Below are 12,642 nucleotides of genomic sequence, written 5' to 3' on the forward strand. Positions count from 1 at the left end.
GATGATATAAGTAAGATAGTTCAGCTCAGTTATGACCACAGCAGTTGAGTACGGATGGGTTTAGGGGACAGCGTAAGTGATCTTATTGCATCTGTTTTAATCCCCAGAGTAAACAATTACAGTCAGTTTTAATCACCCGAAACGCTGTCAGATCATCTAATACGGGCACTCGTTATGGCAGAGGGATGAGGCATGCTTCCAGTTTTTTTTCATATATTTTATTAAGTTATCTTTGAACAGAGATTAATGTTCATATTTTCAGTTATACTGTAGCAGGCTAGACATTTGTTAAAAACAAGAGGCTAGCTACCTGAAATTAACTTTCCACTAACAAGAACCTTTGACACTGAAAGCCTATAGTCAGTGTTTCTTCAGCTCTATAATGTCTGCAATGCCACATCGACAGATTCCCTCATGATCATGAAGCTTTTTCTACAGGAGAAGAGCTTTTGGACTGGACAGTAACAGTAACGCTGGTGCTGGCATCTGTGGCATTCGTTTAGCCTAAGATAAGCATTAGAGTTGAAAATACGGAGGAAAGCTGGAATTCGCTCGTCAATCAAGGGGCGGGGGGGGGAGTTCGCTATTCCAAGACAAAGCACCTGTCGGATCATACTTATTCCGCAGCTTTAGAGGATAGTGTTTGAGTGACTAACAGTGGGACCGCACAGGTGGCTGCAGTTGAGAGCAGGGCAAGGCGGACAGCTCAGACGATGTTGAACTCGCAGATAAACGGCTTCTCTGCACGACAGTTCTCGTCGAACCACTTCCCGTTCGCGGAGCCCGAGAGCACGGCGCAGTTCTGGGCGCGGTCCCCGTCGGGCTGGGTGGTGATCTCGGTCTCCCAGTTCTTGTACTTGACGCTGGAGCCCGTCATGTCCAGCCAGGTGCCCTCGCTGGCCATGTCGTTGATGCCCAGCCAGATCTGCGCCTCGGGCCCGACGCTCCTCCGCATGTAGTCGTAGAGCGAGTCGTTCTCGTCGCCGTGGAGGGGCGTGCTCAGCGTGCCCCCCTTGGAGATGCAGTCCTCGCTGGCCGCATGGTACTTCTTCTTCTGGTTCACGGCCAGGAAGCACTTGCCGTAGATCTTGGTGCCTTTCAGGCAAACTGGAAGCACAGGAGAGAGGATGAAAAAGCCTCCTGGCTGGCATACCCATCTCTCGTGGTGTCGGGAAAAGAAAACGAAGTTCAGTACGTATTGCGTGGTCCACCATGTGTCCCGACCTGCTATTTATGGATGGCTCGGTGTCTTCACTCGTGTTTTAGTACAGTATGTGTACGAAGGCCGGTCGCGTGCCTTCCAAGCTCCTGGCCCATATACAGTAAGAGCCTCCTTTCAACAAGGGACATAATCAGTGGTTGAATCCGAGCTGTAAAGCCCGGAGGAAGGAGGTTCAGCCGGGCTTTACTATGTGCATGAGTATGGGTTACCTTAGACCGAAGGACCAAGCGTAACTCTGGCAGGGGTGTGTGCGTGATGCTACCACATCATGCTCATAGTGTGAAAACTAAGAGTACGACCCCATACTAACTGTAAAACATTAACTTAAATCATACAGCGATATCTAAAAGCCTTGTGGGTAATAGGTTGTGTGTATTTGTAGGAAACAGGTTATGTTTGGACCTGTCCAGTCTTTAAAAATGCTATATTTTGTGACACAAATCGGGCTGCAAAAATCTTTCTGAAAAACATTCCTTTTTCGGCTTGTGAGGACATTGAAGTCAGATTTAAAAAAATGGTCAGTGAGACAAAAAGACTAATCCTTTGATTTGCTGCTGCACAAACGTCCATTTTGACCTTTCTGATTTACCCTAGACTATGTTCATTCCTTTCTGAATATTAAAACAGAGCAAGAAAGAGAAAGGTATTTACCAACAGAAAGCAGCCTGAATCCTCTGTGTAATGCTTTGATGTTCACAGGCAATTTGAGACTGTACCTGTCTGTAAAGCCTGCTGCTCCTTCAACAGACTCAGCTCCTGCAAGATGTTATCAATCTGTTTTTTGAGCTCCTCAATCACGGCTGTATTTGTTGCATCTGGTTTAAAGTAAAGTAAAGCAAGATGGACAAAAAAAACACATCAAAGACATTTTTAGCACCCGCAAGTTACAGAGATACATAATCGCTTCACAACTATATACATTATACCACACATACATACAGTGTGTATGTGTGTGTATATTTGGTGTATGTATGAAATACTTTGGCAGATTTCAGTGGAACAAAGTACACATCTCTACGTAACCCCATCAAAAAGATTGAAATTAAAAAAGGCACGAAAACCAAACAAAATGTATTAATACTATATCGAGTGCCGCCACCACACTCACCCCAAAATTTACTATATTCATTTAACTTAACTAGTTTCCAACAGAGTGACTCAGTCAAATTTTTCAGTGTCACATTGCAGCGCACAAATATAGAAACATCTAGGAGCAGAGGAAGCTATCATTTAAATACCTTCTGAACCTTTCATTGACTACAGATTTTCCGGACACTTTCTTGGACAGTGCTGCAAATGTACAGAGTGAAAAATTCAAATTCACAAGAATTACTGTGTGTGTGTGTGAGACATATCAAACCCCAGTAATTTCCAAAAACGTTATCTCTTTCCATACTTTACAGAATGTAGCCAAGAAAACACTGCTGCTGTTCAATCGCAATGATACAATTGAGGAAGCGTAATCTTTTAATCTGTGCAGGCAATAATATTTCAAGATTGCATTCTTCTGATTATCTACATTTGCTACAATACTTTAAACATCTTATTTTTTTGCAGAGTCTTGGTTTTGCTCAGAAACGACAAGAACATACAGTATGTAAGAGTGGTAGAATATGGAAAGCCTGATGGTTTCCTTCCGTCTCTCTCTGCTGTCTCAGAAATCTGAAAGAACGCCGTAACATCTGTGACACTGCTGGGTTTCTGGGGTTGCAATGTTTAAAATGTATTTAAAGAAGAAGAATTCCAGGCAGAAAAAGAGAATAGCAGCCAACCTACCTTTCTTCACCGGTTTTTTCTTTGGGGGGCTCTGTTGGAAAGAGGCGCGTAGGAAACACAGGACACAGAGCACCACAACAACTCCTCTGAAAGCCATGGTCAGACCTGGAAATGCACAGCGCAGCGACGGAGCGCTCCAATTTATCTTTCTTCATGCCAGAAAGTGGAAAAACACTGTAATCAGAAACTTCTGCTCAATAAATCCGTCCAGTGTGAAGAGTCCAAAAAAACGATTTTATCTCAGCTGCTGCCAGACAGCATTTTACACACTTACCAAGATCACAGGCCAGGGCTGACCAGGCATGCAAGGGTGAGCAGAGCCTGACAAACTCCAAATGTTAAACAGACATTTCGTCTTCGTGGGGGTGAGGGATAAAAAGCATTGCCTATGAGACGGACCATTATGAAGAAATTATTTCAAAACACCAAAGGGGATCATTACTCATGCCCAGTTTGAAACGTCTGGGTAAAATAAAATTGCATGGCACCCATTCTTGAAAGTTCAAATAATGCGATTCGCTGGCCAGATTTGTAGTATATCAAGCTTTTTTTCATGATTGCTGCAATACTTTTCTTGCAGTGTTGTAAGCAATCCTACTTATAGTACAGAAAAAGAAAAAATAAATTGTTTCCTAATAAGGAACACCCATGGGACAGAAAACTACCAGCCTTTTATCTGCTCATACATAAATTAAATGGATGAAATGCATTATACAATGTATTTGTTTAGTAATGCCCTGTCAGTCCTTGGATTTGATACTTTAGTGCTCATTACTAGAGGCCTATTAATTCAATGTACTATAAAATATTCATCTGTATGCATTAAGTGGTGAAACTATCAGCATTATGTGCGAGATATCAAGAGCAAGCACCTGTCTTGTAGTTAGAAGGTGACAGATGCTATTAAAATGAAATTGTTGGGATTGACATACTACACACCTGCTCGTATCACAGGCTGGGAAATGACAAAAGACTACAGAAACAGGATTTGATACCACAGCTGGTAGCTTAGATGTTCTGAAGTCTTAAAAGGCTTCCAAAAGACAGCAGCTGGAGACAGTTGTAGCAGGGGAAGTCATTCATTTTAAAACTGGGCTTGATTTCTGTAAATTGAAAACTTTCTTGTTGGCTTTGATAGACATACATTCTGCTTCCGAGACTATTGGGAAAGCTTTTTCAGAAAAAAAATCCACTAATGCTGTTACACATCTTAAGGGCGCAAATGAAAACGAAAGATGATACTCCAAACGTGCGCATTTCCTCAGCACCGCGATAATATTTAATAAAATAGTCATTTATTTTTAATGTGAATTCATCACACGCAAATAACAAGGATCTCCTAGCTGCTTCCATTTTTAGTTCAGGAACACAAGCCTCTTCTCCGGTCACACCCTGTAGTTAAAACTTGAGATATTCTAAATTGGACAAAATTATATTGTGTTGCTTTCCAAGCACAAGCAGAAATACAGGAATAGCGTAGTGGCTCGAACTGTAATTCAGTAGATCCTAACGAATGTAACAGATGCATGAAATTCCTAATGTAAGAAATAAGAAATTGTATATGGCTAACAAAGTGGATACAGTATGTGAAAGTACTTCTGTGACCCCACCCAGCTGAGTGAATCTCAGTCTAACTGCAGGGATGAAGCTGCCCAAATGCCCCCCTTCACTATTGAGAGGAATGAGCCAGGGAGCTGCTACAAGGGTGTGGGTGGAGAGGTGGAGGAGTGGGTGTGAAAGAGATATGCGAAGGGAAGTCCCAGAAGTGTGCGAGATTAGGATTGAGCCTTCCTCCAAAACTTCTGTTACGAACTCCATGCACTGGTGTACTTTCCTTGTTAAATTAATCAAATCAATTCGTTATTGGTGAGAAGCAGCTTCTTGGCTTCTGGCAAACGAAAACAAGAAAAACTGAAAGGCACCAACAAACACACACACACACACTCGTGTGGTGTTTTTGCGCCAGGCCCATGCAGAGGTTATGAAGCAGCGGCACTGTTCCAGCTCACATCTGTTCCTTCTCAGCAGGGCTGGAGGCTCTTCAGCTGAAACGTGGCGGGTGTTGCGTAATGAAAGCTGGGGCCCCGTCTAGAAAATTACGCATGGCTCTTTCTTTTCCCTACAAATCCTTTCCAAGACACACAAAATTACACTCTGACATTTAAAGATAAAAGCACGCAGCTTCCAGAAAGAACATTCTGGAATTAAGGGTACGCAGGCTCGGGAGAAGGAGGCGTTTTCAGTCTGCAGCAAACCGATTTGCCAGCAGTTACTCTGCATGGATTGACAATAAATTCTGGTTGAAATCCTCCATTAGAAACGGCAGTGCTGTTTGGTGCCACATTTTCATTTCTTTTAGCAGACCGAGCTCCACAGAAATCCAGCTCTTTCCTTTAGTTTGCAGCTGTTTCACCTTAAAGGAAGCATGCATTAGATCCTGAGAGTTACAGGCCAGACAGCCATGTGCAGTGGTGGATGGGAGCTAGCAAAGGATAGGTTCCTGTGTCAAGCAGGGTTGGTGGTCCAGTAGCTGGCACTCTTCTCTCCTAAGACCATAAACTATGCCTCAATTCCTACATTTGACACCTCAACTGTTATGAAAAATCCTATGATGTGAAAACATAGGTGTTGTCAGAACTGCACCCTGAATAACATCCATTCCTGTGCTCTCAATCTGGCATGTCCACGTGCTGAAACTGGCCAAGGAGCTTCACACTTCCCCTCCGGGTCTGTTGTGCAGCGGGGCTGCTGGTGCACAACGGCTGCTACACGATGTAGGCGACTTTGGAAATGGGTGAAGTGGGGCCCCTCCTGTAAATTCGGGGTTTGGGGGTGAAAAGCGCTACACAAATGCAAGAAGCGAATTCGCCTCTGCTGCGTGAGCTGCCTCCCACTAACACAGACGTCTGGTTACCCTCTGGGGTAAGGTAGAGCCACTGTTGTCATTTTGGGGGCCTTGAGCTAAATTAAACACCAGAAGTCAACCTGCGTACACAAAACTAAAGAATTTATTAGAAAAAGTCATTTACAAAACAAGCACCGTAAAGAAGGAATTATCCCAGGAAGCCAACTTTCTGCCTCTTCTTCCCCAAGCTCTCCTCCTTCTGCAGAAGCTCCATCAGCGGGGACTGCAGAGCTTTGCCCACGCGCTTCCCTGTCTGAGGAGACACAAGACCGCCACGTCAGCTGCTCTGTGCCAGTCACCCGTTCCAGGGTTTTGTCGTAACCTGCATGTATGCTCTGCTTCCAAATCCGTACTCACCTACAAAACCTAAGACGCCCAAGAAAGAACCTGAAGGATTTCTTCCAAATTCAGCAGTGAAACGCAGAGGAGAGGGCAGAAGGAGAAACTACATGGAAGTGCTTTTAAAACCAGGAACAGGAGGCACTTCTGCACCCAGAGGGTTGTGGGAACATGGAACAAGTTACCCTGCCCATGTTGCTGAAGCTGATATCCTGGCTTCTTCCAAGACATGGCTGGACGAGAGCCTTGGGTCTACTACCGACTAACTACCAAACAGGTCAGAGGGGCTAAATGGCCTCTTCTCCTCTTTTTTAAGAATATAAGAATACTAACAAACGAGAAGGAATTAGAGACCAAAGTTGGTCTGATGCAAGTAACTAACCGATCCAGGAATCTTGTCCAGCAGCTTTTTCCTACAGAACAACATTTCTACATTACACTCCACCCACAGATATCTAAGGGTATTCAAATGATATGAAATAATACTGGCAACCCTGGGATAAAATGTTCAGTTTCTGCCTTTATCTGATTTTAAACAGATTCCTGTTCCTGAAAAAAAACAGACTTTCACGGTTTGCTTTAAATTATTTAAATTAAATAATAATCCAATAACATTAAATTATACAATACATTATGTATTAGAATACAATAATATATTAAATTCTTGCATTTAGGCGTTTTGAACACCGATAAGCACAGAGAGAAATTCTTAAACGTCACCGATCGCCAACATGATCTCAGGGAGCTGAAAGTTCACCTCTGTCATTTCAAATATGCTTTCCGGATCCAAGCTGCCTCCGCCGATCTTCCTCACACAGGTGACGGTGCCTCTGCTGGTCACCGAGAGCAGCAGGCAGGCCTTGGAGCACGCCTTCTCCTGGAGCGTAGCATCAACTATGTGTCTCTGGCCAACCTGGAGCGACAGATGCAGAGCGTCACTGACGGAGACTCCGCTCCTTGGCTGTTCAACCCCTGTGCCACAGGTTCGCTGCTTAACGGGCTGTTTACTAGCTACACCTCAATGGCTCTGTGAAGAGGGCACTCCAGTTAACCAGCCGACAGCGCAGCACAGGTAGGAACGCTAACATTTCCGTGTCAGAGGTTCTAAGAGAATATTGGACTAATATAGTGCCGCAGTCACCATTTCTCTATGGCACATCCGTCAGGGAGACACTCCAGAGCTTGAGTGACTGACCCCAGGACAGGAAGGTGCTGTCTGTACCGCGGGGGAGCAGACGGGGTTGAAACTGGAACAGATTCCCTTGGCAGGGTCACCCCCCTCGAGGCATCACAATTCCTCTGGACTCTGAACAGCTCAAACCTGCTCTGCGTTCTCAGCTCCTTTGGCCACAACCACCCCCAGCCCACCAAGATATGGTTCTCTGCACACAGGTGTGTTTGAGTCTTTAAATAATTTCACTCTTCAATGCACACAGTTACCCACATGAGGCAGACAGCAGTTGGAGGAGATGCACATTTTGAGACACATTAAGAGAAAAAATATACTGCAGTTAAAAACCAAATTAAATGTGCTGAAATACTCAGAAACATCCCTCTTGTGGCACTTGCGGACTGCAAAAAGTACAAAAATCACATACTGAGAGACTTATTAGAATTTAAAATAAAAGCTTGGTAGACTGTCAAACTCAGTTTAAATCTGGAAATGAAACGAGGAATGCAAGAATCTCATCTCAGAACACCATTTTTTTCAAATTAAATTCAAAATCTCAAACCTGCGTTAAAATTGCGAATACAGACAATGTGCAATCTACTTATAAACATAGGTGAGCAAAAACGCATGGACAGCTCCTGCACCTCTGCCCAGTGGAAGAGATGGGCTGAGAGCATACCTTACAAAGTGTCACGATACAGGGCACATTCTCCACACTGAGCCTCATGCAGTCATACGGGTCATCCGAGAGCTCAATTTCCTTGGTACCTTCATCATCCTCCGAGATCTGAACTCTGGGAATTCTGTGACAGAAGACCTCCAACATTGAATATTGCATCAAGCAGAGGAGACGACAAGGTTTCTGGAAAAAGCTCACTGAGAATAATGAATTCTTAAGACCAAGCAATAGCTTTAAAATCTCACCTGTTCACAAGAACAAACTCAAAATGTCCTGACCAGATTTACATTGTTGTGTGAACAATCAATGCAATAACATTTTCTGATTGGGCCCATTATATTCACTGTATGTATTACTGATTTTAGATTGAAAAGCTCTTTTTTTATGAACTAGTTATATTAATTATTGAATACTTAATATATAGACATCTATTCAGTTTCTTTTGAAGCTAAAAGCTTTGGCTTTCATCTACATGAATTACTGTATATTTTTTATCAATCATCATTTATATAACTGATTAAAGCATGATTAAAGCATGATATACATCAACATTTGCTAAACATTTCTGCTGCTTGATACGTTTTGGAACTTTTAAGAGTTGATCTGGAAATAACATGGGGAAAACCAAGATCATATTTTTAGATGTCTAATCATAGTTTGTCACATTTCTGTAAATCCTTTGTGGAAACCAGAAAATATCTTAAAAACATTACTCTCACCATTACTCTTGTGTTCTGACAGTCTACTGAGTTTGTACTATAAAAATCCCCCAAACGATAAAACTGGTTCTGAGCTTTAGACACCCAAATTTTAAAAATAGCCCTCATTCAACCATCAAGATTAATGTAAAATGTAAATGATAAATGATTAAGGTTTTGAAATCTCTTCAAATCTCGTTGTTTTTCTGAAACCTTATCATGTGGAAGCTCATTAAGAACTACATGGAACCAGTAACATGAAAGGCTGAGGGGAAGAAATCTATTCTCAATCAATAACGGGATTGATCATTTTTCAATTTTAGGAATTTAATTTCTTTTTCATCAGTTAAAACACTGTACTCACTTATTACAAAGGTAGACTTCACATATCATTTAGGAATAGCCTGAGTATTACTATGACATTAGAGGTCAACTAATAAAAAATTATCTTTGACACAACCATGCACGTCTTCCAAACCCGCTTACATTACAACTGAACACATGCGTTGCCTTACCGTGTGTTAAAGAGGGCTGCTTTAACTGCTACAGAGATGGCATCATACAGGTTTCCATCACATTGCAGCAGCTGGAGAGCAAACATTAGAAGGAGCTTTCAGATGCAACATCTGGCGTTAAACAGAATAGACTCTTACAACAGTTCTATTCATTTGTGCATAAAGAGGTGTTTATGAGTCTCCACCCTAAAACTCATGTTTACAGCGGCAGAAACAAGTTAAGCTCGACCACTGCAATGCACACCACTTTAGGAATGACTGAAAAAAAACATCAGAATACCCTGCAAAGACGATTATTTAAACCAGGGAATGAAATTACCAACTATAACTCCCTCTCCTTGAGAGACGAAAAATAAAGGCAGTGTATCTTTAAACCTCTTATAAAGAGGTGCAATGCTACACGCTGAATTCCCGAGACTCTGGAGCTGACGTACTCACCAGCACGTCCACATACAGAATCCAGCAGTGCTCCTTGGGGCTGATACAGAGCGCCCGCAGGTCAACGCTGTGGCGGTTATTGAACACCTTGTACAGCGTGTTACTGATCTCGGTGCCGAGGTCTTCTCCCCCTCGCCCTTCAAACTCTGGGGTTGCGTTTGCCGAGCTGAGGAGCAAGTTGTCAAAAACACGTGAAGATTTGTAGCTCGAACCAGCCCTTAAATCCTGGAGATTTCAGGAAAAGACTAAACTGTTGCGGACAAAATGGACTTACCAATATTGCAACAACCACTATCTGCTACAATAGCATCGTCAGCCTTCTATGTTCTTAAAGTATAAGTATAAAGTATACTCTACTTTGCTTTCCCCTCTTGTCTTTTCCCAGCGTGCAAGACAAGATGAGGAGCAGAGGTTTGAAGAGATGGATTTCCCTGTGCTGGGCAGCACAGCAGTGAGGACTGACAGCTCTAGGATTCTAGGGTCGATCCTGGCCTGGGGCAGCTTCTATTTGGTTCTGAAAGCTTTGCAGGTGGTCACACTGATTGTGTCCAGGTGCTCCACTTTCCTCTGGATGCCCACAGACAAGGCGACGAGGTGTCTCTGGGTCCTACGTGTATATGTGCATGAGTGAGTGCGCGCCTCTCTCGAGACTAGCTCGCTGTCCAGGATATAATCCTGATTCTACCTAAGCATCCAGGATGTCCTCTGGGTCAGCCTCACCAGGAATAATCAGCTTTATCATCAGTGTTGGAACTGAATTCAAAATACACTCCCAACATTAGAAAATGTATTGTTGTGATGAAGTGTTTGTCACGTCACCCCCTGCCTAAAGAAATTCAGAGTTAATCTGAAACCATTAATTACCGGTCCTCAGAGTGAGAGAAAACATGTCTGTTGACAATAAAAACCGAAACTCTGTTTAAAAGACTTTCAGCAAAGGCAACAAAAATCAATTTTTAATCCTTTACCTCCACCTACTGGTTGTGTATACGAAGTGTATTCAGTAGAGTGTTTCTTAAATGACAACTGTTTTGATACAAAATCAAAATAAACACATCCTGGTACGCCTTTGTGTCAGCACTAAGGCCTAACAGCTGACGCTTCAGAAAAGGGGTTTTCAGTCTTATAAACCACCACAGGAGACAGCTGCTACCGGATGGCTTTTCTCAACTGCACTAGTAAAAGTGTTTTGGCTCGAAATTCCATATCTGAGAAAGCTTACAGAGACAAATTTTCTCTGAAGTAAAGTTAAACTACTTTGATTACACACAGAAAGAAACCATCAGAATAATTGAGCAAAATCTCAAACTCATCATTTGCACCTCATTTGCAGAGAATTTGAGTATTGAATGCAACAGAGAATTTTGACATTTTCATTGAAAAGATAACTTTGGTAACACTATCAGCATTTTTTTTCGCTTTATTACTTAGGAATAGTCTGTGTTGATTCAAAATAAAAAGTCAAATTTGAAAGCATCAGGTTTACCAGCTCGGATATAAAATGCGGAATCCTTCAGGATACTTGTACAAGGCTCTCTGTATGCTCTTAAAATTGAAGCAGAACTACGTATTTTCAGTTATGGTGCACTCAAATTCATGCTTCTGCTTATCATACACTTTTGCATAGTCATTACTTTTGAATTTTTTTATATTCAACTGTTGTAACTGTAAGTACAGTGTAGCATTCATATTACTACTGTCACAAGACACTATGAATTATCTTTACTTTTTAAATTTGCACTGTCAATCTGTGCAACACACAGGACCCAGTGAGAGCAGTGATACTGTGCTGAAAACTGCTGTTTGAAATAAAAAACAACTTACCAGTCAACAAAAAACTCCAGAAACCCTTCATCTGGCACCATGGGCCTCGGTCTGCCAATCTCTGCTTTGATTCCCACAAGGATATCCGAGTACCCCTGGTGAAACCAAATAAACATCATACCGTGAAGGAGCAAGTAAAGGTTTATTCCCTTGGGAATAAACTAAAGCTTGGATCCTATTTAAACTCACACTGCGAACAGGATTATACAATGCTGAATGAAGTCTGGAGCAACATGTGATGTAGAGAATGTGGATGAGCACAATACTCTCTTTTGTCACTCTTTCTTTTTTTTTCCATCCACAGTTTACCATAAGCAGCAATGAAAAACATGGAAACCTACATATTTTTATCATGAACACACACCCTTATCACTTAGCTCATTTATCTTAGCGCAGGGAAGACAGTGAGACGTATAGCTGCATCGCTGCCTCTAGAACGAAGGCAGACCGGATGTGTTATTTACCAGTTTAACTCTGGCGGACCCGTCGGTGTTAGAGACTACATCAGTTTCAATCTCCATGTGTCTGTAGTCTTCACAGCCCCGCCCATCCACTCGCAGGTCATCCTAAATATTTTAAAAAATAAATCGTGCACGTTATTTTCCCAACAGGTTTCTAAAATCGCTTTCAGCGTAAAGTTGTTAATCGGCTACCGAATGTTTATTACTACTGGATTTCTAGATAAGCACTGAAAACAGGTTACTCTCACGGCGAGAGAGAAGTTGGTTTGCATTTAAAGCTCCGTTTCTCCCGCTTAACAAACTCACACACCAAAACTGAACCCCCCCCCCCGAGCAAAATGCAATTTCATATAATTTTATAAAGTTATTCACCCGAACACCATGCACGATGTAGACCTTCTCTGCTTCGCTGATCTGCACAGTAGCCATGTTTCTCCGCACCACGTGTGGCCGGGACAGCCGCTACCTCATCAAACTGCGACACCCAGTCGGTCCGATTGCGCAATGCTGTGAGTATTTTTGCGGACTTGGAAAAACTGCTACATATGCTGGCAGCCCTTTGCCCTTCAACAGCCTCCGGGGGGTGATATACCAAGAAGGACGCCTCGGAAGAT

The 12,642-nt window shown here is 42.6% G+C and overlaps 2 protein-coding genes across 3 annotated transcripts; both read right to left on the bottom strand.

The window, feature by feature from the left end:
• Positions 1 to 257: 257 nt before the first annotated feature.
• Positions 258 to 3,139, bottom strand: clec3ba (C-type lectin domain family 3, member Ba). 2 transcript variants are annotated; one of them, XM_088929555.1, is made up of 3 exons: positions 2,999 to 3,139; positions 1,939 to 2,037; positions 258 to 1,107 (listed from the first exon to the last, which is right to left on the bottom strand). In XM_088929555.1, the coding sequence occupies exons 1-3, from the start codon at positions 3,093 to 3,095 to the stop codon at positions 707 to 709; spliced, it is 597 nt and encodes a 198-aa protein (XP_088785681.1). In that variant the 5' UTR covers positions 3,096 to 3,139; the 3' UTR covers positions 258 to 706. The 2 variants fall into 2 exon arrangements, with proteins under 2 accessions (XP_088785681.1, XP_088785682.1); XM_088929556.1 differs by lacking the exon at positions 2,999 to 3,139 and adding an exon at positions 2,461 to 2,520.
• Positions 3,140 to 5,988: 2,849 nt separating this feature from the next.
• On the bottom strand, positions 5,989 to 12,541 carry exosc7 (exosome component 7). The gene is made up of 8 exons (XM_088929342.1): positions 12,401 to 12,541; positions 12,032 to 12,133; positions 11,568 to 11,662; positions 9,744 to 9,909; positions 9,306 to 9,376; positions 8,093 to 8,216; positions 7,000 to 7,155; positions 5,989 to 6,156 (listed from the first exon to the last, which is right to left on the bottom strand). Exons 1-8 carry the CDS (start codon positions 12,455 to 12,457, stop codon positions 6,052 to 6,054), a joined length of 876 nt encoding a protein of 291 aa, XP_088785468.1. The 5' UTR covers positions 12,458 to 12,541; the 3' UTR covers positions 5,989 to 6,051.
• Between the last annotated feature and the right edge of the window lie 101 nt (positions 12,542 to 12,642).

Source organism: Atractosteus spatula, chromosome 12, assembly GCF_055471065.1.
Source record: "Atractosteus spatula isolate fAtrSpa1 chromosome 12, fAtrSpa1.hap1, whole genome shotgun sequence".
Lineage (NCBI taxonomy): Eukaryota > Metazoa > Chordata > Actinopteri > Semionotiformes > Lepisosteidae > Atractosteus > Atractosteus spatula.